At 34.9% G+C, this 24,198-nt stretch overlaps 1 protein-coding gene across 4 annotated transcripts in view; it reads right to left on the bottom strand.

Moving 5' to 3' along the window:
* Positions 1–24,198, bottom strand: part of svild (supervillin d) — a 133,261-nt gene that overhangs the window by 52,828 nt on the left and 56,235 nt on the right. For all 4 annotated transcript variants that reach the window (XM_021480277.2, XM_073918319.1, XM_073918318.1 and 1 more), the window contains exons 3-5: positions 15,439–15,491; positions 12,683–12,762; positions 2,604–2,748 (exon numbers count right to left, since the gene is read on the bottom strand). In XM_021480277.2, the coding sequence (XP_021335952.1) occupies positions 2,604–2,748; positions 12,683–12,762; positions 15,439–15,456 (243 nt within the window). In that variant the 5' untranslated portion in view covers positions 15,457–15,491. The remainder of the gene's footprint in view (positions 1–2,603; positions 2,749–12,682; positions 12,763–15,438; positions 15,492–24,198) is intronic.

Here is a 24,198-nt window from a genome sequence, read left to right as displayed (position 1 = left end):
GCATGCTGCTTTGTTTACAGATTTAAAAACATTTGTGAGCTTGCGATCCACTGCCATTTGTCGTTGCTATGCCCACCGTCAGCTGTTCCTATACACATGTGGCGTCAAGTTTCAAACTAGTTCAGCTTTTGCCCCTGTGTGGATTAATTTCGAATGTGTGTCGATGTTTTTACTTCTGGTTAAGAATAGAGCAATATGCTGGTGTCAAACTGCATTGCTTTAATGCACTCCTGCATTGGTCTCACACATACACTCTGCTCTTTGACTACTTCAAAATTGTTGATAAGCCTTGGTGAGTATTTCAAATGCCTGTTATAAGACAATGAAAGTGTTTTTTGACCTTGCATGTATATCAACCTGAACTAAAACTAAAATATGACTCTTTTTAATGCATAACAGAGGCTCTTTAATTCAAGTAATAATCTATAGTAAGCTTCCAAATACTATAGTATTTAGGCTACTATAGTATTTTTATGTCACGTAATAGCTTATACAGTATTTACCACCTTGATGACAGGCAAAAATATTTTAGCTGAGTAGAAAACTCGGCCCTCTTACATAATTATCATGCCCAACATATGTGGTTATTTTCTATTTATATCTCCTTTGAAATATGGTTTGAATTGCAAAAATATGGACATTCCTCTGTGTCTCCTTATCAGTTTTTTTCTTCCTGTCCTCCATCTGAATTTCACACATCACCAGAACTATGTGATTGAAAACAACCTATACCCAGATTTTCTTTGTAGGACATCTTTAAGCTTCTGTCAAAAGAGTAATCTAAAAAAGTAATATTCTAAGATAAAACAATACAAATTTTATATTAATTTCAAAAACACCATTGTGTTAAAACTGATTGTAATAAAATAATTAGTGCCTTGTTTTGTGACATATTGGCTGTGCAAGTGAAACAAGAAACACAATCCAACTGTTCTTTTAACAGAACTTCACAATAAAGACTGCTAAACTAATACATAGTTTTGAGCTTATTTTTGTAGTAAAAAGAGAGCATGTACATGTGGCTTCTAGTTCTGTGATGATTTATGCCGAGTTTAAACTGCATGATTATCAAAGTAGTCACGTTACAGATGTTTTCACACTGCTTGACTATCTGGGGTAGCGTTCTGTCAGTGCTGTGTTTACACTGCAACAGCGACAGGAGGTTTCACACTGCATGACAATAAAATAGGAAGAATCGCCAGCAACTTTGTCTCGGTACGCAAACCACGTCTAACAACCAAACGCACATGTGAATTGACATGAAAACAATTTGAGGTCATGTAGTATAACTTTTGTTATTACCTACATAATAATGAGAAATAAGTCTTTAGTGGGGTAGAAAATGTACTTATTTTGCTCATTTTTTGAATTCACAATTTCTCTCAAACTTTTTTCTTTTTTTCGGCCCGGTTCTGATATTGCTCAGATGACATGTTAAACTGACACGGGTGCTCCTGACAATTTTCACCTAGTTTTTCCTCCATTTCTTGGGTACAAATAGACCTAAAATAAGCACTTTAACTTATTCCCCAACCTACCGCTGGCCTGCAGATACCCAGACTGGAGGTAGGTAATCGTAGGTAAAAGCCAGTGTTATTTCAATCAGAACACATTTAACATGGCATGATTTTAATTCAGCGACAACTCCAGATATTTAGCATGCCAAACATCTGATGGGTATCTGATGGGACTCTGATAGTTCACACTGTGTGATTGTTACTAGTGTGAATGACATATTAATACTCAAATAAACCTAAAAAGTAGGGGTGTGAACCTACACTGCTCTCACTGTTCGGTTCGGTTATGATTCTCATGCCATGGATCCCACCTGCTTTTTGAGCCCTTACATCACTATGATGGGTCATTGCCTTCACCCACTGAACAGATGAGTGACGCGGGAAGAACAGCCACAGTTACAATCCATATGTGCGTAATGCGGTAATTACAGGTAATCCATACACAGTGGAAAAAACTTGCACAACAGGCATGCTCGTGTCTGGATCCACAAGTATAGCTTTAACAGCCAAGAGGGGAGGAAAAGTAACCTCACAAACACGCCAGCGGGTCAAATGTTTAAAGTGAAAGGCATAGATGGATTTTTACAGCATTTCTCTCTAGTAGTGAAATAGCGGCTAGTGTGCTGTGCCTTCTTCTGTGTCAATGAAAGACTTTCCAGCAAACTCACAAGCAGCTGAATTCTACATAATTATCTACCTTTTAAGTGGTAGGAGTGTTTTATTTACTTGCCCTCGCTTCTTCGCCATAGTATTCTACTGCGACATCGCGCATAGGAGAAAATTGACGTCAGTTCATAATAGCCAGTTATGACCTATTACTGAACTGATATCAAATTGTCCCCATCTGCATCGCTGTGCACTGAAGAAACAATTAATTTTGACACCCCTACTAAAAAGTATCTTTGAGGTACCATTATGGACCCTTCAGCTACATAAATGTACCTTTTTAAAAGGCCCTGCCCCAGTGACAATTCCTGTACCTTAATTTCTGAAAGTGTAGTAAACTACTAAGTAGAGTAGACAGATTTTAAAATCATCTTTAATTTAGGTTGCGTACAATGACTGATGTGTACAATAACTGCTTACCATTTGATCTCTTGCATTCCCAACATCCTTGTTGCTTGCATCCTCCTGTCCTGCAGTGAAAGACTGGAAGTGGGAGATCTTCTCATCCTGTTTGAAATTCTTTCTTTCTTTGGCATTTTCCTCACTCTTGTCTGAAGAGGAATAGCTGCAGAGAGCATGCATGCTTTGGTAAATATCACATTTTATTATTGATAAAAAAAATTCTGTAAAAATTATAGGTGGGCATAGATTATTTTAATTAATCTAAATTAATCTAGGAATTAATCTAGATTAAAATAGCTCATTCGAATTCTGCCAAAGACATTCAGAATATGTCTGCTATCCAAATAATAAGTCTTTGAGAACGAGTTTCTCAAGCCAGGTGGCGCATTAGACCAGGGGCTCATCTCCTGTTTCCAAAATGCATCACAAACTGCTTGAGAAAATGATCTACTATGATAATTGTGGATGAAAATAAATGCTGTTCAATAAGATGTACTTGTGTTTACTAACTGTTTATTAAGTTAAACATGAATTTTGAACTGTCCGCCTAAATAAGCCCAAAACAGTGATTTATGATTACCTTAAGCTAACTAAAGTCACATAACTGAACTAAACAGAAATGAAGTTAGGGCGTGAAGCATGCATATATTAGTGGCATTATTGAAATAAACACCGCATTCAAACTATTACTGTTGAGTAAGACTTTTCGCCATATTTTCTGACAAGATATACACATGCGGCTGTCAGTAAAGGACCGCACACACACGCACACACACATTGTGAAATGCGGACGTTTTTTTTCTTTTTTTCTTTCTCCTTATTTGCATCTAAAACCCCAGTTTGTCACAGCGGCATGAATTAATTGTTTCCAAGTTAAAATAAAACTGTTGTAATCAGGCATCCTGCTGATTTGATTCAAAGGGCACTTTTTAGTCAAACGGCTCACCGGTCAGGTATACATCCACACTAAAATATCAAGGTGAAAGTCATCATAGCTTGCGTAGAACAGACCCAGCTCCCAAACCAACTTTAAGAATAGATTAACGACAATATATTTTTATCGCGTGATAAGAGTCTCACGTTAACACAGCACGTTAAAGCTGATAACGGCACATCACTACTAAAAATCAATGATCTACTGTATTTATCCAGAAACCTGAGCAGTTGCAATTAGTGGTGATTAGGGGATAACAAAACGACTATTCAGATAGCTATTGCAGTGTGAGGAATCATGTTGCATTACATCAAGTTAATCACTGTGAATGTTTACTCTGTAGGGTGACTCATAGCAATGTCTGCTGCCAAACACAGTAAATAAAACAAGAGCATTAGGTTCAAATTCTGCACATTCAACACTCAACTCTCACACAAACACAAACTTATAATCTACACTATTACCTCAGACTAGCTGAAAAGAAAATGTAAATCATATTGAAAGCGTGCACACCCAAAACCACACACATTTACAACCGCCACATTAATATTCATTTATACTGTTTAAAGAGATCCAAACTGTTAAAGATATCAAAGTGCATGACAAATGGAAAAGAGAAAATGTATATAGTTGCTAATTTAAATATAACTTCCTGCACACTTTACACAACGAACTCCAAAAAAAAAAAAAAAACAGTTGATGTGTAGCAATCACACACTTGTAACACAATTGTGTCATTTAAAGAGTGTGGCAAACTTAAAAAAAAAAAAAGTCTAAATTAAGAAATGTCCTATTCAGGTTGTGTTTGTGGGGAAAGTTTGAAGTGCATTTATTTACCCTCAGGCCATCCAAAATCTAGATGAAAAAGCAGGTACAGGAGACACTACATTATGTTGTATAACTGCAGATGAACTATGCATATGCTTAACAGCGGAACACTGTAAAGCATATGCATATCCCCCCTGCTTACACTGTAATTTTTTTCTAATACTGATTGCAACATAATAATGCATCATTGCAACATATTAATAACGGTGTAAACCAAGTACAGTATGAGCCAAACTACTCAAGCTTTCTATCGCACAATGACTTATTATTGGTAGATCTGATGCAAACTAAAAGTATACTTGTTAACACACATCCTAACTCTCTGTTGTAAACAAAGGTTTCAGTTCATACGTTTTTTTTTTTTTTTTTGCATATTTCTTAATATGACAGAAAGCTTGAGCTCCAGATTCATTTGCTGTGGTAATAACGTACAAACCAATCATTCACCAGATCACAATATATCAATATTGTGACAAAAATAACTCGCTAGATACATTTCCATCAACCTATTGCTATGCGCATTTTGGATATGAACATTAATATATGATATTAACATTTTGGATATGAACATAATTTTTTATTTTATTTTATTTTTAAATCGGTAAATGGAAACTCCATGATGTGTATAAGTTTTGAAAATGCGTATAAAAAACGTATGGGCATAACTGAGTAGAATGAACTTTCATTTGATAGGAAAAAATGCACATAAACTACGATGGAAATACATTTACCAAACAAATTCCAGTATGCACATTAAAAAATGTCATGTGGTTTTGTTATAAGAGATCATGTGATGATAAAAGTGTTTGTGTGAATGGATACACCAGCAGGCTGAACACATTGTGAAACATGGGAAATGTCGTTTTCATCATCCTAAAACGCCTTAACCATTTCAGTATTATTGTTATTATGTTATTAATTCCCTCCAGAACTGTCAAGAACATCTGTGCTCCATGTCTGAGACCTTCAAACGTCAACATGCATTTATTGCATGTTGGCATACTGTCTTCTGAGGCAAAAGTTATTTAATAAATAGAAAAGAACATATTGACGCAGATTTTCCTACCACATCAAATTTAATTTTTACTTTTGCTATTTTCCGTCAGTTAATCACGAAGTGACGATTTTGCTCGATTTGACTACTTGGATGGAAACGCTGCTTTATTTGCACATCTTGTAATATTGCCTGTAAATTTACTTTGCATCTTTGGATGGAAACATAGCTACAGTGGTAATTAACACGTGTACCTGATAATGCTGTTTGTGGAGTTTTTAAACCACTTAGATTTAATGTTTGCTTTTTTTAGTTGATTTCATTCAATTGATTTCCTCTGTTTTTGTTTCTCTTTCTGTTTTCTCTTTGGTTGCTAACTATTGTTCATCAATGCTCAATCCTCATTCATTCACTCACTCACTCACTCACTCACTCACTACCTCACTCACTCTCACTCACTCAATATCCTTTGGATTATTTTAGTTGCCCCACTGGCAGATAATTTTTAGATATTTAAACTAGAAATGAGACAAAAATTAGGCGACACAGTGGTGCAATGATAGCCTCACCACAAGAAGGTTGCTGGTTCAAACCTCGGCTGGTTCAGTTTGCATTTCTGTCTCAAGTTTTAATGTTCTCCCAGTGTTCGTGCGAGTTTCCTCCGGATGCTCCGGTTTCCCCCACAAGTCCAAAGACATGTGCTGTAGGTGAATTAGGTAAGCTAGATTGTCTGTATTGTAAGTGTATGATTGAGTGAGGATGGGTGTTCCCACTAATGGGTTACAGCAGCAAGGCCATCCACTGTGTAAAACATTTTGTCACCTTGGAATTATAAGGTTCTATCTGTGTTCTGAATGATTCTGAGATATTGAGCTTCAAAGTTTTTGCATTCCATAGCAAACAGTATGTGTGTAACATTTGTTTTAAATAAAAAGTCTCTTAATGTAAACAACTTATATAAAAAAAAACATCCCATAATGTAAATAACCTGTCATTTAATAAGAATATGTCAATAACTACATTTTGACGAAAATGTTAGATAGAACCTTGTAAGATGACGATATGGATATGTTAGCGGTTCATTCCGCTGTGGCGACCCCAGAATAATAAAGGGACTAACCTAAAAAGAAAATTAATTAATGAATGAATGAATGATACAAAGCTAAGATAATAAAGGTGATTATTCAATTCATGTACCTGATTACTAGGCCCACAAGGAATCTGCGCGGGCAGAATTCCGCAGATTTTCCGCAGAATTCCACAGATTTCTGCAAATTTTTAGCCCATCGTTAATGCTGTTTATTTACTTGAGTAAATGTGTAAATCTGAATTTATTCTGTTTTTATTCAGTAATTTATGACCTTTTATTTAATAAATTAAGGTTTTAGTTACGATACTCCGCTGGATACTCCCAAAGTAAATCCGCAGAAATCCGCAGATTTTTACCAAAATTCTCCGCAGAAATAGCAAAAAACATCCACAGATTCCGTCTGGCCCTGCTGATTACTGATAGTCTCAACAGAAAAGCAAGAAATAGTGCTATTCAAACTATCTTGTAATACTGCAATTTCAACAAACTTATGCAGCCCTAGTCAGTATATGTTTGTCGAAATTGACTAAAGCATACGGCAATATATTAAAAACTAAAGACACTGTGAAAAATTATTCCTGCCTTTTTTTTAAGTTGAATCAAATGAACTTTTATCAATCAAACTAACTAAACAATCACATGTAAACTTTTCAACTTTAAACACGTAGTTAAAACTTATTAAAATAAGGTAAAGTAGCAAAAAAAACATTTGTAGTCATGAGTTTTGTCATACTTTTTTTTTTTTTTACAGTGTATGCTCACTTTATTTACATGTTATAAATATAGGTTCATAACCAAATGAGGGTTGGTCCATTTAAGTGCAGTCGTTTGCAAATAAAATGAGTTAACTCAAAGGCTTGTAAATTAACATTGTATTAGTTAATAAAAATTGTGTTTTTACAGTACATTTAAACACTTCTGTAAAACTAAGGTTTGCTACAATCTATTTCACAGTAAAATTCTGGTAACCACAGGTGCTAGTATTTTACATTAAATGTAACTTCTTTTTTTAAAACAGTGTGGCTCTAAACAGTTTGAGACACAACTCTCCAACTGAGAACAGCAGCTGGCCAGAACAATTTGAGACCCCTGCTTTACACCCAGAAAATGAGCAGACTTTCAAGATCTCAAAACTGCAGTTCACTGTGTGCCAATGAACCAGAAACATTTACCGCATACACAAAAAATAAAAACCCTTTTTAACCCAAAATGTGTCTATAAACTATATATCTTGCATCTACACTTGACCAGAGACTACAAACACACACATTTGTACTGCCATCTTTGTGGATTCTTGCTTAACTTCTAGTGTAACAAAAATTTCTAAATTAAAAAATATAGGTTATATTAGGTGTCATTAAATAATATGTACTTATACTGAAATTAATCATTTATTACAATGTACTTACTGTGTAAAAATGTTTTTACACACTTATGATTGATTAAATACCTGTCTGCAATAACATCTGTAAATAATTTCTGTAATTACAATGTTGACACATCCTATAGCATATCCCAGGAGTTTTCAAACTGTGGGGCGCCAGCACCTATAAAGGGGGGAGCAAGAATTTGAGGCGTGCACTCGAGTAAATTATGATGACGATTTTTATGCATTCACTAGAGTGAATTTGATTAATGTTAGCTCCTCCACAGCTAACTATTAAGCACCTGTAGAGTTAATGCGTTCGAGTAAAAATATACACAAATAAAATGGATAAGGTGCTTTTTAAAATTAATTAATGACTCTAAATGAAAGTAAATCCGGTGGGTTGTCTGACAAAAAGTGCCTTTCTGAATCAAATCAGCAGGATGTCCATCTGGATCTTTCACTTACTTTGAAGAAACTACTGACTATGCCTACATGGACATCACTAATCTAGTTATTTGCCATAATAGACAATAATATAATTAAGTTGTTTACTTGAAGTGCTTTTTGAAGGTTGCGTCCTAAGGCAGAGTTTCACTTTCACTCATGAACATTTTATTTATGCCCCTGTAACAAACTGCATTGCAATTGGATGCAAATAAGAAATAAAGACTGGTGGAAGAGTGTTGCTAAAGTCCTACATTATGCATACTCCACATCTTAATTCCATTTCTGTTTAGTTTAGTTATGACTTTAGTGGGATTAAGGTGATCAAAAATTGACTGTTTACATGGTAGACTCTTAATCAGAGTATTTTCTTAATTGTATTAATTGTATTAAAATCTAAAGTATTGTTGCACATGTATACGTACTCAAAGTTCGACTCAACCACACCATCAGGGCTTTGCGAACATCAAGAGCAAGTATGCTGTGGTTCACACTTATTGACATTGGAAGATGATCAATCATGTTGTCATTGAAACAGCCTCAGCCATCACACTGAGTCAAGTAAGCTATATATTTTTGTTTCAATGTAATTAATGCTACGCACTTTAAACGCAGCAAGCATATGTGAATGATGTTTGCACATGCATTATAATTTTGGTTCGTGGGAGGGGGGTTTAGGTGTGAGTGAAATTAGCCAAACTGGGGTGGGGGGATGGGTTAGGTGCTAAAAGGCTGAAAACCCCTAAAGCCTTAGGCCCCGTTTACACTAGTGCGTTTTAGTTTGAAAACGCATAAGTTTTGCTACGGTTACGCCATCCGTCCACACTACGCCGGAGTTCTCGAGCGCCGAAAACTGAGCTTTTTGAAAACGCTGGAGAGGCCGTTTTCATTCTAAAACGCTGCTGCTCCGTCTCAGTGTGGATGGGGAAAGACTGCAAACGTTCGCCTATCTGATTGGGGCTTTTCCTCAATATTAAGTAGCCCACACACAGTTGAGTCTCGCATCATCTTCTTGTAAGTTCAGACTTCGCAAGTTTGATCAAGGCTGCAGTCTCCCCCTTCTCAGTTTGATATGGAAAACATACCGAGGACACGGGTAAATCTTCAAAGGGAACAGTGTACTTTATAACTTCATTCACATCACCTTGGCTACGTTGTTTCACTTTCTCAACAATAAAATGTAAACATGATTTAAGGAACTGCCTATTTTCTTTTTAATATTAGCAACTTAACAGACAGCAGAAATGTTGAGGCGCCGTGCTGCATATATGAGCGTCATCTTCACTGTGTGGATATTTATAACAAAACGGAGCCGATAACAACTGCCTCCTTTCAATTTCAGTGAAAATACGAAACGCACCCTCTCTTTTGCTGAATATCAGTTTTAATAATCGATAATTTTAAAAGTATAACATACAATAAGTTTATACATTGTAGGAAATAAAGGCAAGCGATCAGTCAATGTACCTGGATTAATCATTAACTTATCTTTGCGCTTAACCAAAACATGTTACCCGTGAACAAGTAACTTAATAGATTCCAATGATCAAAGTCAGGGAATTGGCCTATGTCGTTAGATAAAGACAACAACATGAATGAAATATCACGTTTAGCAAATATAGCGAGATTAGATCCAGCGGTAGATGCTTGATGAGCAGTCCGACAAGCAGAGCTCTCATCTGGGTAGAAATGCTGGAGCGCTTGCCCAAGAGTGTGTGTGTGGTCACGTGATGTGCGTTTTCAGCGTTTTGGTGTGGACGGAGAGCTGTTCAGAAACGCTGGGTAAAACGCGAGTGTGGACGCGGATCGTTTTTATTCTACAACGCTGTTTTAAAACTAAAACGCACTAGTGTAAACGGGGCCTTAACCTATCCATATCACCAAACCCGTCCTTAACCCTACCCGTATCCCACCTCAAGAGTGCAAGTTCTGCAATACATTAGGAACACAGTAAGTACCATTTTATATATATATATATATATATATATATATATATATATATATATATATATATATATATATTTTTTTTTTTTTTTTTTTTTTTTTTTTTTTTTTTTTTTTTTGATGGAAGTACATAGTTAATAAAACGTGGGACCAAAAAAGATCAATACATAAATTAGATTTTCTTTTTGACTATGAGCTTTTACTATACTTAACTCACTGTATCTCACAATATAAGTTAAACACACATGTACACTTACATGCATATCGTGCTGTGAGAATGGAGCCAAACGAGGTGACATCCAGAAATCTTGAATCTAAATGTTCTGACAAAAAGCCAAATCTGTTTTTTTGTACAGTAACATGTCTGTCTTTTGTACAGTAACACCCTATCAAATCCATAACACCAGCCCTTACAACAGCGGCTTTAGTGAAATATCTGTTCCAGAAGCCCGTGTTTTGAAAGTGTTTTTTCCTTATTTCGCATGAGATATTCATGAAGTCCAGACAAGGTTGGTAATACTGAGTGCTTGGTCATGATGCAGCCATCCGGTGAAGGGTAGCAGATGTCTGTTCTTTAGTGTAATAAGAAGCAGACCTCCACATTTAATATATCAGCCTCACTATGTCTAGAAGCATGTGAATGCGCCACCCACACATAAACACATAACAACCTCAGAAACATGTCATGCTTTAAACCACTAGTTTACCTTCTGGAAAGCTTATCATTAAAGTTGAAAAACAGACACATAACACACACAAGCACACACACACACAGTCAGCAGGCTTCACAGAGATGCTTATCTGACAGGCTTTTTGCATTCATCTGCTATGACTCACTGCCTCCTGGCAGGAAACAAAACTAAACCAGCACAGAGGATTACTAACTCCTAAACCTAGGCTTGCTGGATCATCTGAGATGGAATATAGGCAAATGAAAGGGATAGTTGATCCAAACAAATACATTTTACTCAGACATACTTTGAGCTAAACCTGTACTGCTTGCATTTTTTTTTTCATCATTTCAAGGCTGGAATATGTATATTTTTCCAATAAAAGCCAAAGTGTTCAAAATTCAGCAACACTGGTTCCTATTGACTTACATTGTAAGGACAGAATATTCATTTATGGCTGAACTAAACCCAAAAGATTAGACAAAAATAACAACAATAATAATAATGATAATGATAATAATAATAATAATAATAATAATAATAATAATAATAATAATAATAATAATAATAATAATAATAGTAATCAGGGCTTGAAGTTCACTTTTTTTATTTTGATTTTTAGATTTCCAACGTTACTAGCCACTTGCCATTTTCACAAGCCACAATTTTGTTGTTGGGAAAATATATTTTATATCCATTAACTTGACTTTGGCACGCTAAAATTACTTGATTTCAATTTTGTGTTGTCCACATGCCTCCTCGCTCATTTCCCTTTTTTGTAATTTGTATGACTTTGTTCAGTGAGCATGAGCATTTGGGCTGTGGTTTCATAGCGTCACATTGCATTTAGTTTTATTTCATTTTTTTTTATATACATATATAGTTACTTTTACATAACTTTTCAGGGCTTGACACTAAGGTTTTTCTCTAGCCACACCACACTATAATATTTCCTTGCCACAAAATTTAAATAATGTGTAAAAACAAGCAAAATATAGCTGTATACATGCACTTTCTATCCAAGAAAAAAAATATTAAACAACTGACATTTAAAAATAATTATTCTCATGCATCTAAGACTAAAGGTCCGGGATCACCAGTTGACTATAGATAAATGGGAAGTTAGTCTCCTATTAAAGCAATGCTATTGAAAAGGATGATAATAAAAACATATTAACAAAAATAACTGTGAGCAAAAGAAATCAGGTGAAAAACATGCCATGTGCACTAATGAAAGAATGATCAAGCGGACAAGGTAAACCTTAGGCCCATTAATAATCTGTTCAAAAAATGGTTAAAGCAAAAGTGGCAACCGCTGGTGCCTAAAAAAGAATCTCAAGCTCTTGAAAGCAGCATGATTGTGAGTACACGAGCATTGAGGTTTTTCCTGTCTATTTTAAAGAGAAACAATCGCACCAGTTGCGTTGTAGGGACGGTTTCTTAATGCAAGGAAATGAGAGTGTGCACACTTTTTAAAAACTCACATGCATCACATAAGCTGTGCACGCGACACTAAAGCCCTCATCAGTGAGTGTCTCACCGTGCGCTGGATCATCCTCTCATTCACCTGCTTTCTTTTGCTCAAGCAAACAGTTATTGCTGCTTCTCGATTCTAAGATTACATTTGCAAGGACACTGACAAACAATAATCAAAGTGGCCAGTGTGAGCGGCTGTCTAACCCACCACAGCTCAAATCTACCTGCATTTGGCGAATGTTAATGTCAAGTCCTGATAATAATAACAATAATAATAATAATAATAATAATAACAACAACAACAATAATAATAATAATAATAATAATAATAAAAATAAAAACTTTACCTGGTGAAATCTGTTCCCTTCTCACTGATTTCCTCTGCTTGGTTCTTAGGGGTGGCCAAGATATCTGCCTTCTCTAGTCCCTGGTGGCCAAAGGGGGAGAAAATGAAGTGAATAAATGCACTTTAAAGCTGAATGAGAAAAACCAAGGGTACTTTCTCTACATCAAACTATTTGTCTTGTGATGCTCCATTCAGAATTGCACAATTAGCTATTGAAAGCCTTTTTTTCACAAAGCCTGGGGCTGCAGGGGTCTAGTTGTGCGCGCACACACACACAGCCTGGGTAAAGCTGCTATCTTAAGATTAAATGAGGCTGATAGGAGAAAAGGGCTTTAGGTGGGGCACAGAGGTCAAAGTATTTTCAAATGCTCTTTACTCAAAGCTTGAAAAGAAATTGGCCGTGAACTAATATTATAATGAACATTTAATGGTGACAATCATATAAAATGCAGTGTTTAAAGTCCTATGTTATAAAAAATAGCATTCTTTACAAGCAACATTTGAAAAGTTCATCAATATATGACGATTAATTGTTTACAATCATTTTAATTCTAACCATTTCTTTGGTAAATCAAGCAGATCTCTGTGAACCAGTTGGACTAAATAATTCAAATCAGGTTAAACCTCTAAGTTCTAAGATTCTGAGTTTTACAAACAAAATTTATAAATAAATAAATAAATAAATAAATAAAAAAAAATAATAATAATGTTTTTACAAACAGAAAAAAAGTTCTTTTCTATGACATAACCAAGTACATTATCATCAGAACGTGGATCCTAAATGTTCTTTCTGTACATAGGACACATAAAAGTAATTTTCTTAATACTACCACTGATTATATACAAATCTTGTCAGGAAAAGTATCACCTGAAGGGCTGTGCATGCATTTTGACTAGAGTCATGTCTTTTACTACAGATACAGTCTTGTCTTGTGAATTATATGCAAACATCTTTTTTGTAAAATATATTTTAGAACAGTACTAAAAAGTAGCATGCATTTTTACATGATTTTTAAAAATACAATTAGAAACAGATTCTGTAAGGGGTGAGCAAACTTTAGCACAACTATGTACACCATGATCATATACAGTATACACTACCTGACAAAGGTCTTGTCATCAAATCAAAAATCAGGCCTTTATTTGTCACATACACTTTCGTATCTATCCAAGTTTTTGGAATAACAAATTATAGCTTGACTATTTGGTATCAGACGTGGCTTATACACTGTAAAAATGCAGGGTTCCACACAACTCCTTCATGTTGTCCCAACACAAATCGATCAAGTTAAATTAACACTTTTAACTTTTAATTTATGCGGATTGAACATAAAAAAATTAAGTTGTCCCAATAAAATCTCAAGACTTGTGTTTTTTTAGCTAGTTTAAATTAAGTAGTTAACAAGTTAAAAAAAGTAAAAAAAAAAAAAAAATGTGTATGAAAGGCAAAGGGCTATAGATTTCACTTATTTTAGCAAAACAAAATATGTTCAGGCTTGATATTTTATTATTTATTTAGGACAGTAAGATCTGACTTTGCTTAGACAAAAGTCTCATCACTTAACAGAAATACTGTACAGTGAGGAATAAAAAGTCATGGTGCAGTGAAAAAATAATTAATATTGTGTATGACTCCCATGAGCTTGGACAATTACATCCATACATCTCTGCAATGACTCAAATAACATAATAAATTCATCAGGAATGGCAAAGCGTTCTTGCAGAACTTCCAGAATTCATCTAGATTTTTTGGATTCATCTTCAATGCCTCCGCCTCCATCTTACCCCAGACATGCTCAATAATGTTTATGCCTGGTGACTGGGCTGGCCAATCCTGGAGCAGCTTGATCTTCTTTGCTATCAGGAACTTTGATGTGGAGACTTAAGTATGGGAAGGTGCACTATGATTTTTACTCACCAAACTTCTTATCTTTCTTATCTTATGAAACTAATTCAAAACAGTAGGTAGCAGCAAGTTCCTGTTTCAATGGGTTTTAATTCTTAATTTCAATAATTTATTGCAAATGGCTAAAGCATTATAAAAATGAATCAAGTGACTGTCTTTATGTCTTTAAGTGTTTAAAATATTTTAATTTCATTTTTGCTCACACTAGTATCATTTATATACAAGTTAAAAAAATGTGCTACAAACTTCACAGTGAAAGCTAAAGATAAAAGGATTAGAGCATACTTTTCTGAATTCAATGTCTATTTCTCCAAATATTCTCTCTTTGTCCCTCACAGACACACATACAGCACACAATGTTACATCAGGGGAATGTTTTTAAGCACTTATCAAAGAAACATCAGAGATTCAATTCTCTTCTTGGTAAGGAACACTTAAAGTTGAGCTTAAGCTATTTTGGTCATTTTGAACAGCATGTAAGATCATTTATATATATTAAAAACTGAGCTTGTGCGCAGCTCATGCCTGTGCTGAATACTGACAAGCCAATTCCCATTATTTAGTTAATAAATTAGTGTGCAAACAGAATTTTCCTGTTTTCATTTGTATGTTTTGCATAATGAACAACAGTATCTTTTATAGAGTGGATGTGTTGCTTTTTTAAGTAAGTATCTACCTCAAGACAGACAGTCAAAACATTATACAGATTATACAAACCAACTGCAGAATCACTCTTCTCTCTATAACCTTAAAACTCTAGATATTTTTCCACTTTAATTAAAACATGAGAATGAGAGACAGAATAAGAGATCATATGAGCATCACAGTGCTTACAGGTAAAGGGCACTTACTTTTAAATGAGATGTCATATCAGTTTTGATGTCATCTTCTGCTTTCCCATCATCTGTCAACACATGTACACAGGAATGTAAGAGCATGCACAAACACATACTGAACACACATGCTCCAACCTACATGACAGACTAATATTGCACACAATTTCAGATATACTGAGTGAAGTTCTGCCAAAAGCAGGATTATTTCAGCTGTTTGCTTTCATTTTGAAATGTAAATAAAAAATCACTTTTGAAAATGCGAACTGACAAGTGATGCAACTTGAACAGTTTACAAACACAAAATACTGCCATCTTACTATAGTAGAGTTTATGACTATACAAAAATGACAATTAAAAAAAACAGCTGTTGAGTGAAAGCATGGTAAAATCAATTCTGAAAAAAAGAAGACATGAAACAATAGTTTATGAGCTATGTGACATTCAGAAAATTAAATATGTTATTAAATATGCTTTATTTATAAACATATAAAATATTTGTGGTGGGCTGTTATCAGCGTTAACGCTAGACTTATATCACCTGATAAAAAAAAAAATATATCGCAGTTAATCTATTCTCAAAGTTGGGTTGGGAGCTGTGTCTATTCTACGCAAGCTATGATGACCTTGATAGTTTAGAGCGGATGTATACCTGACCAGTGAGCTGTCTGACAAAAAAAAGTGTCCTTCTAAATCAAATTAGCTTGATGCCTAACTTTAACCGCAGTTCGGCAGTTTCACTTTAACTCTTAAACATATCATTCATGCACTCGTGAAAAACTGGGGTATTAGAAGCAAGTAAGGAATAAGGACTGGTGTGGTGATGGTGTTATGGAATTTAATAATAATGCACGCCAAATGGAAAGAAAAAAACTTCCGCATTTCGCAATTAAACAACGCAATCAAACTAATACCGTCATGTGGGACTTTTTGCCATATTTTCCGACAAGATCCACCCAGGCGGCTGTCAGTAAAGGATCACACACTCACTCACTCAATCACTCACACAAATTTATATTGTTTGGAAATATGTAAAGAAATTATAGCCAGCTGTAATTTCCTCTTGACTTAATTTGTTTACTTAGGTATGACATTGATTCTACATGCTAAGAAATTTTAGACTTATAAAGTGTTAAAGGCTAAGGAATTTTTCAAATGGCCCAAATGAAAAAGATTTTTATTTGACCTATCAGAAAAAAATAATTTATTACATTTAATAATACAATACATTAATATTGAACAATTAAAATATTTTTGATTTTATTTCTTAGCTTAATATTTTAAATATTGTGTAAAAGCAAGCAAGCTCTACTTGTATCCATACACTTTTTCCTAACATAAACTTTATTTATAAAAAAAATAAACAAATGTTTTAAAAGCTTAACTATATTAAATTAAATCCTTGGACAATAATCTGTCCACATCGGTGTCCTCAGCAGTAAATATGGTGAACTTTTAAAGAAATGTTATTGTAAGGAAAATAATCAAATTATTATGATAAAGTTAAAAGTTTGCTTTTTAAAGAAAAAGTTTAAAGTTTTATTGAGATGATTTCAAACTTTTTAAGACTTTTTAAGACCCCACAGAAACCCTGTGTTATGAAGAACATCTGCTCTGAGCTCACTACAGGAGAGGAGCTGCAACATTACTCGTCACTGTATGTTCTTGATGTTGTAGTAATAGATATACATGTTTTTTAAGAGTAAAAAAAAAAGTTTTTGGAAAAAATGGCATATCATAATTTGGCTATGCGGACAATTGCCATTTTAACTGTACCATTATTTAATGCGAATTATGCAAAACATATTTTATAATTAATATAGCTGTGAAATGAATCTGTTATGGGCTGTTTACACCTGGCCACATCATGCCAGGTTGAAAAAAGTTGAGGTATTTGCAACCTCTTTATCTTGAATTTGTTTATTATCGCCTGATCCCTGCTCATTTTTAACCATGTTCAGATTGGTTGAATCGCAATTTATACAGAAGATCATGCCAGATTCTTTTACCTATTGTATTAACAATACTTAGTATTCAGACATTCTACTCATCTGGCATTCTGCATATTCAACAAACTAAATCAGAAGCAGGGGGAGAGGGAGGGAACAGTCAGCATGTCACATAAAATCTGGTTAAGACATCACACTGGCCCACACCAGATGGTTCTGCAGATGGTGTTCTTTATGTGGACTCTTAATTCATACAAGCATCTACTCATCACATTCACATTGTGTTCACTTTCGACACCTATGAGTTTCAAAATAATGAGCAATGGCTATTATAACAAAAGATTCATTTGATTATTGCTCCAAACTGCAAGTCATATAAAAGGTCTAAAGTCTTAAAATAAACAAGTGCTGATGTTTGTCTTGGATTTGATCTTTGTGCACAAAAACTCAATGTATTTCTGTACATTTTCAGCCAAATTGCTTTCATTCAGATTTTATAATAAAACTTCAGTGACAAGACAAGTGTACAACTAATTAATGATGTAGATAAATGCTAAAATCAGCAGAGTTCACACATTCGAACAAATGACCTAATCACAAAGCACCAGGGCCGGAGTGGGACTCTTTTTCAGCCCTGGAGTTTCAAGCCTCAGACCAGCCCACCTCAGTTCACCACTGACTATATTAAAATAAGGTCATTTCCAAATCAGTTTCTAATGACACTATCACGTCTTTTTTTGAGAAAACAGCACTTTTAGAACTTCAAATGTTCAACAACCCTTACAGTATTATGTCTTAACAATAAAAATGAAAAAAAAAAAATGTTACTCAGACAAGGACCGAACCCAGGTTGGCCACATCATAATCTAACGTACTAACCACTGTACCACATCAGCTGTATCTTTAATGACGACTTATCCAGTTATATCATGATTAACCTGCATCCTGCTCACGAGGCTACGAGAAAATAGATAAAAAGAGCAGAGCTGCGGTAAAATAATGAATAAGAAGGCTGTGTTCAAGTAAATAAATAAATAATTTTTAAAAAGTGTGACTGCTGAGAGCAACCGATTCTGGAACTAGGGACACCGGCCCTCGCGGCCAAAAAACGGACTGGCCCACCGGGAATTCTCCCGGTCCTCCCGATTAGCCAATCGGGCCTGCAAAGCACTCTGCACAAATGAAGGCTCTAGAATAAAACGCTGTGATCCAGACCAACTCCTAAAGCAAGGGTATTGCTTTAAGGGCCGCTTTCAGATCTGGTAAGAGTAATCTTAATTTCACATTAAGAGAAATGTGGCTGTTCTCACATGTAGCTGTGGTTACATTTAAATCTGCTCATCCAGTAAGGCATCATAAATGCAAAATTACCCCATTTACTTTATGGCATGTTATGATTTAAATGTGAATGAATCATTAGAGTGGATAACACCAGAAACATTCCACAAAGCAAATGTTTTCCTTGAACAGCCTATTACAAAGCAGTCACATGACTCTCGGCTCTGAAGTACTACCTACTTAATCAAACTGAATCATTTCACTTCACATCATATCAAAATATAAAATCCTTATTTAAATTTGATTTAATTTGTAATACCATTTTGATCAAACAAATAAGCATAAAAAACTTCCTATATATTGTTCATTTACTAATTTAAGCTAACATTTCACTGCAACCAAGTACTCAAGTAACGCCTCGTCTATTTTGTAAAACATCCCAGATAAAAGTGTTGAACAAGGAAACTCAATTCCCTGAATTCCTTTGGGGATCTGGATCTACTCTTAACTATCACACACTTTAAACTGAACAAGCTTTCAGGAGAACTGGCTGGCTGTGTGCATTTGCACATCTTTGAGGCTTTTTTCCCCCCACTGAATTGTACACATCAATGTTGTCAGTAATAAAGACATTAAGCTTTTGTCATTTTATATTACTTCAATTACTTTAATACAAATAAGAAAGATCATTCAACTCATCTGACATCAATGATATTTTGAAAGGAGTGTTATTAACTCATATGTTTGTGTTTTATTTAAATTAGGTTTAATGTTTTCAAATTTTGCTTTGATAAACAGTCAGCTTTTGTCATAGACAGTGAGAGTGTAAAATAAAAGATTAAAGTCTGATTGGTAAATGATGTTTGAGATTGAAACGCTTTTTTAATGTCTAAACTATTATATTATTATGTTATTTGCAAGGTCTAAACACATTCTCATTTACATTATGCAGCATGAGAAAGGACTCATGGAAATATGTTGCTTGCTGAATATTTTAATTTAAAATGGTAAACATATTTTGCTTAGTTGATCTTAAATTGTATAATTTTTTGAGCAATTGTTTGAATAAAGCAAGCAATAATCATGATTAAACACTAGAGCAATCATCTTCCTCCAACAGCTCTTAATTTTTTACAGATATTTGAAAGCAGTTTCAGCTCAAAATGCATCAGTCAGTGTCAGAATTTGTTTCATAATGCACCAGATGTGCTGAAACTCTTTAAAAAGGGGTGGTCCACTACGATATCATATTTTAAACTTTAGTTGATTTGTAATGTACAGTAGCTGTGTGAACATAAACAACATCTCTGAATGTAATATGCTCAAAGTTCAATGCAAAGTAAGAAATTGGCTTTTACAGAGTTAGCTTAGCAAGGCCTACAGCGAACGAAGTTTAGAAACTAAAAAAAAATTACATTTAGGTAAGTGAAATTACAAACGCTTCAGGTTACGCACATTCACCACACGCAGAAAAGGAGCATGCCCAGAGGTGCTGTAATGTTATAGCAGAGAAGGCTAAAATGCTGTCCAAATGCTGCTTTTCCACAGAGCTTGTTCTATTTATGTATTTGGGCTTCCAAATGGCATGACACAAAGAGAAATGCTTACAATTTAATTTTAATTATGCTCCAGAGAATTTTAAAAAGCAAATGTATAGCTCTAGCATTTGAAAATCGCTGTAAACACCCACAATCTTCAGCACTGCAGCGTCTCTCTATGCGACCGCTTTCCCTGCATTCTACATCTCAAACAACAAACTCGCAAAAGATGCAGTTTTCATGTTAGCTGAGTAGCAGTATATAATCAGAGTCAGATATAGAGCTGCACGATTCTGGCTAAAATGAGAATCACAATTAGTTTGCTTAAAATCAAGATCACGATTTTCTCACGATTCTGTAGATGTATAATAAAGATTAATATGAAGGAACTAGTGTACTTTTCTTGGCTTTTAAATAAAACATAATGAGTATTGCAATAAATCATTTTTATTTTTTTTCTCTTTAATCTCTTACTGTTCCTATTGCCTATAGAATAAAAAAAAAACAAAAAAAAAAAACACGTCAAGCCATGAGAACTGAACCGAACCAAAAAACGTGTTAAAAAACCAAGGTATGTATTGAACCGTAGGCTAACTGTATTGTTGTATCCCTAATATAAGTAGGCTATTATTATTGTCAATTTACAAACATTTGGTTAAACAGCAATATTAGGCCTGTGTGTAGGTCTACTGTTTGTAAAATGCTCAATTTTGCATAGACTTGGAATGGTGGACTGGAACAGACTTTATATATGTCCTAATTGGTAATTCACAGTCAAAAGATGACATCGGAATGTAACTCACATCGGAATTCAACTGCATGGTTTTGCAGTTAAATTATTGTGTTTGAGAAATAGGCTTGTCATTTGTCATTAACAACATTATGAGACAATTTTATTCAATGATAAAATGAGACATTTGTCATTATCACATTCTCTATTCCAATTTTATTTAGCATTATATAAACTAGAATAAATTAAACTGACACTGTAAAAGATTTTTTTTTATGCACAAACCTTTGTGTTCGCTGTTAAAGAAAAAAACGTATCAAATTCTTGTTGTAATCAAAACTCTAAAATGCGATATGGCCATTTAAAATGATGTTTGACTTTTACTTTTAAAGTGTGGCTCATGGCTGCAGTCGCTGTGAGAAAATTAACAAACACATGCAAATTATACTTCCCAGGCGACTTCAAAACGATCGCTCTGTGTAACAAATTGAACATTATTTACAACTTCATTAGATGTTATTCATAGCCTATGCAGGTTCTGTTCACTAAAGTAGGCATCATTGGCGGGTATGCGTGGGCATGACCGCGCCCTCTTGGTAGTAGCCACAACTACATCATTACATTAAGACAGAAATTACATTTTAGAGTGAATGATACCTTATAAATACAGTATGTGACACTTTTAACGTCATTTAGAGGTGTCCATGTCGCTGTAAAGACTTATGCTTCTCTCCTGAACTTGAAAATATAATTGGCTGAATCGTAGAAAAGCTGTATTAAGATTGTGTGTAGGGTCGAATCGAGTTTGTGATCTTTTTTTTTAATTAATTGTGCAGCCCTAGTCAAATATATGAAAAAAATAATGTGATTTGTTTTTACAAAGGAAGCTTGAGCACACATTGCTTTGCATCTTATAAACACAACCAAGCCTAAAAAATACACTCTGGACCACCCCTTTAATATTTCAAAAAAGATGCTGCAGTAAAAACATGTACAACTCTGTTGTGTGCACTCCGTCTCATCGAAAACTCAACAGTATTAAGAGACCAGCCATCACTCCTCTGATGGAAATGCAGCATGATTCCTGGCTCGCTGTAAGCACTGGCCAGACAGTGGAAAGCTGCTGTTTTCACTTTCATACACCAGCTTGCCCCAAACCAACTTTCCAATAACAACATGGCAAGAGTGGTCATAATTAACATCCCTAGAGCACACTGGTAAATGTATATCACACCTTAATTTTCACCGGGTAATTTGTCAAATGAAATAGTTATGGTTTTGGTACTGGACTGCTTTGGGAATAACACAGACATTTCTAAAAGCAACAATAATCCTTAACCTACTGGAGTTTTTTAAGAAGAACAATACAAGACTAAAAATGAAGGAAACTGTGACATACTTTTACATAATGACTATGGAATGATTTGCCTTGATCTGAATAAGACAATAATAGGATTAGGTGTTTACATGAGTTGCATTCATTTCATGATCTCGTTTTACATGTTACATAATTCGATTAACGTCATTGTGTCACCACGCTATTCACATTTCCACCAGAGTTTCATGCAATTTAAGGTTTTTATTTTTTAATTTGTTGACTTTAACTGCAGTTTGCCACTTTCACTTTAATTCAGGATACTTTTATATGCATGCCCTCTTAGACAAATGAGCTATTTGATGCAAAAATGAAAAAATGGAAATTGTGTGTTTTAACAGAATTTGATACCGCACGATGCATAGGGGGGGCCTCATTTTGCAATGCATGTGTCGGTGGTCCTTCACTGACTTTGTAGGTGCAAAGAATAGTGTCAAACAGTCGTGTATGTATGGACTATCGTGTAACTTATTTGATGTGTCTTAATTCGATTTCTGTTTAATTTGATTTGACTTCAGTCTGATTAAGGTTATCAAAAATGCCTGTTTACATGGCAGACTCTTAATTAGAGTATTGTCTTAATCTTATCAAAATCTGATTATTGGTAATCAGGTATTTTAGTAGATTTTTTTTATAGGGACACTCGAGTTGTGGTGACTTTGTAGTCTGTAGAAACAAGATTTTTAGGTGATATGGTCCTTGTTGAATCACATACCGCAAGTACAGTAACCATTCCTTTGAGAGTCCAAAAAAGTAAAACAAAGCAAAACAATATTTGTGGCTTGTGTCAAACTTTGTGCAAACTCTCTGGTAGATTTCTCTTGAGAGAGAGAGCTTTACTGTGGAAAAATTCTGACGCTTTTGCATGGCTAAAAAAGATGCAGTTTAGCAAACCAAAGTTGACACCTTTAAAGCCTCGTTTCCACTAAGTAATACAGTACGGGTCACCTATATCAGACTTGTGTCTCCACTTACAAATGGTACCAATGGTACCCTTTTGGTAGGCATGATGTTCGACAGAAAGTTGCAGTCGACATTAGGGTTGTGCCGATAGACGAATGATGGTCAACAAACTTCACGATGCTGAGCCAGCATTGCGATCCATCGCCCCGGCCCACGTTTATATTGATATGTAACTTATTATTTACATGTTATCTTAATAGCAGTAAAGTTCTTCTTATGAGCTATGTTTAATGATACATAAAGCTGCCGCTTGCACGGCTGACAGCATTGTGAAGATTAATTGAAGGACTATACAGTACCTCTCGCGCTTGAAATGTGTGAATTCAGTGGCAAACGCTGTTACCTGCAAACCCCGTCCCACAGACATTACAGTGAATGGCTTTAGTCATTTTCATAGTATATTTAAAACACTGGAAGTCTTTTATCCACTCTTGGAAAAGTGTAAATAAGGGATTAACATTCAGCACATGATCACTAATATGATGTGCCATTATTAGTAACTGTAGGTAAATCTTTCAGTGTTATTTTCATTCTCCCATCATCAGCAATTCACATTTTCGCGCTAGTAGCTACTGTCATCTGAGGTCAGAAGGCATTGACAGCTGCGTCCCAAATGGCACACTATACACTATGCACTCATGCACTATGTACTTATACACTTACACACTCAACAGGATAGTACATGTATGTAGTGGCATCCCAAATGGCACACTAATGTTTTTTTACTAAGCGGAAATTCAAACCGTTTCCCTAATGATGTTTGACGGTTGCCAAATCAGTGAAAAAAATGGCCGAATTATCAAACAATACCTGCCGTGAGTATTTCCGCATTCATCATTGGGAGGAGCTATAATCACTCTCGTGGGAGAATTTTGCTTTCACAATCCAAAATAAATAAAGTTATTCAACATGTGCGTCCGATAGCTCCGCCCCTTCCGCTACGTA

This window comes from Danio rerio, chromosome 12, assembly GCF_049306965.1.
Source record: "Danio rerio strain Tuebingen ecotype United States chromosome 12, GRCz12tu, whole genome shotgun sequence".
Lineage (NCBI taxonomy): Eukaryota > Metazoa > Chordata > Actinopteri > Cypriniformes > Danionidae > Danio > Danio rerio.
Note: the sequence above shows the minus strand (reverse complement) of the source record. Positions and strands in the feature narration are given on the sequence as shown.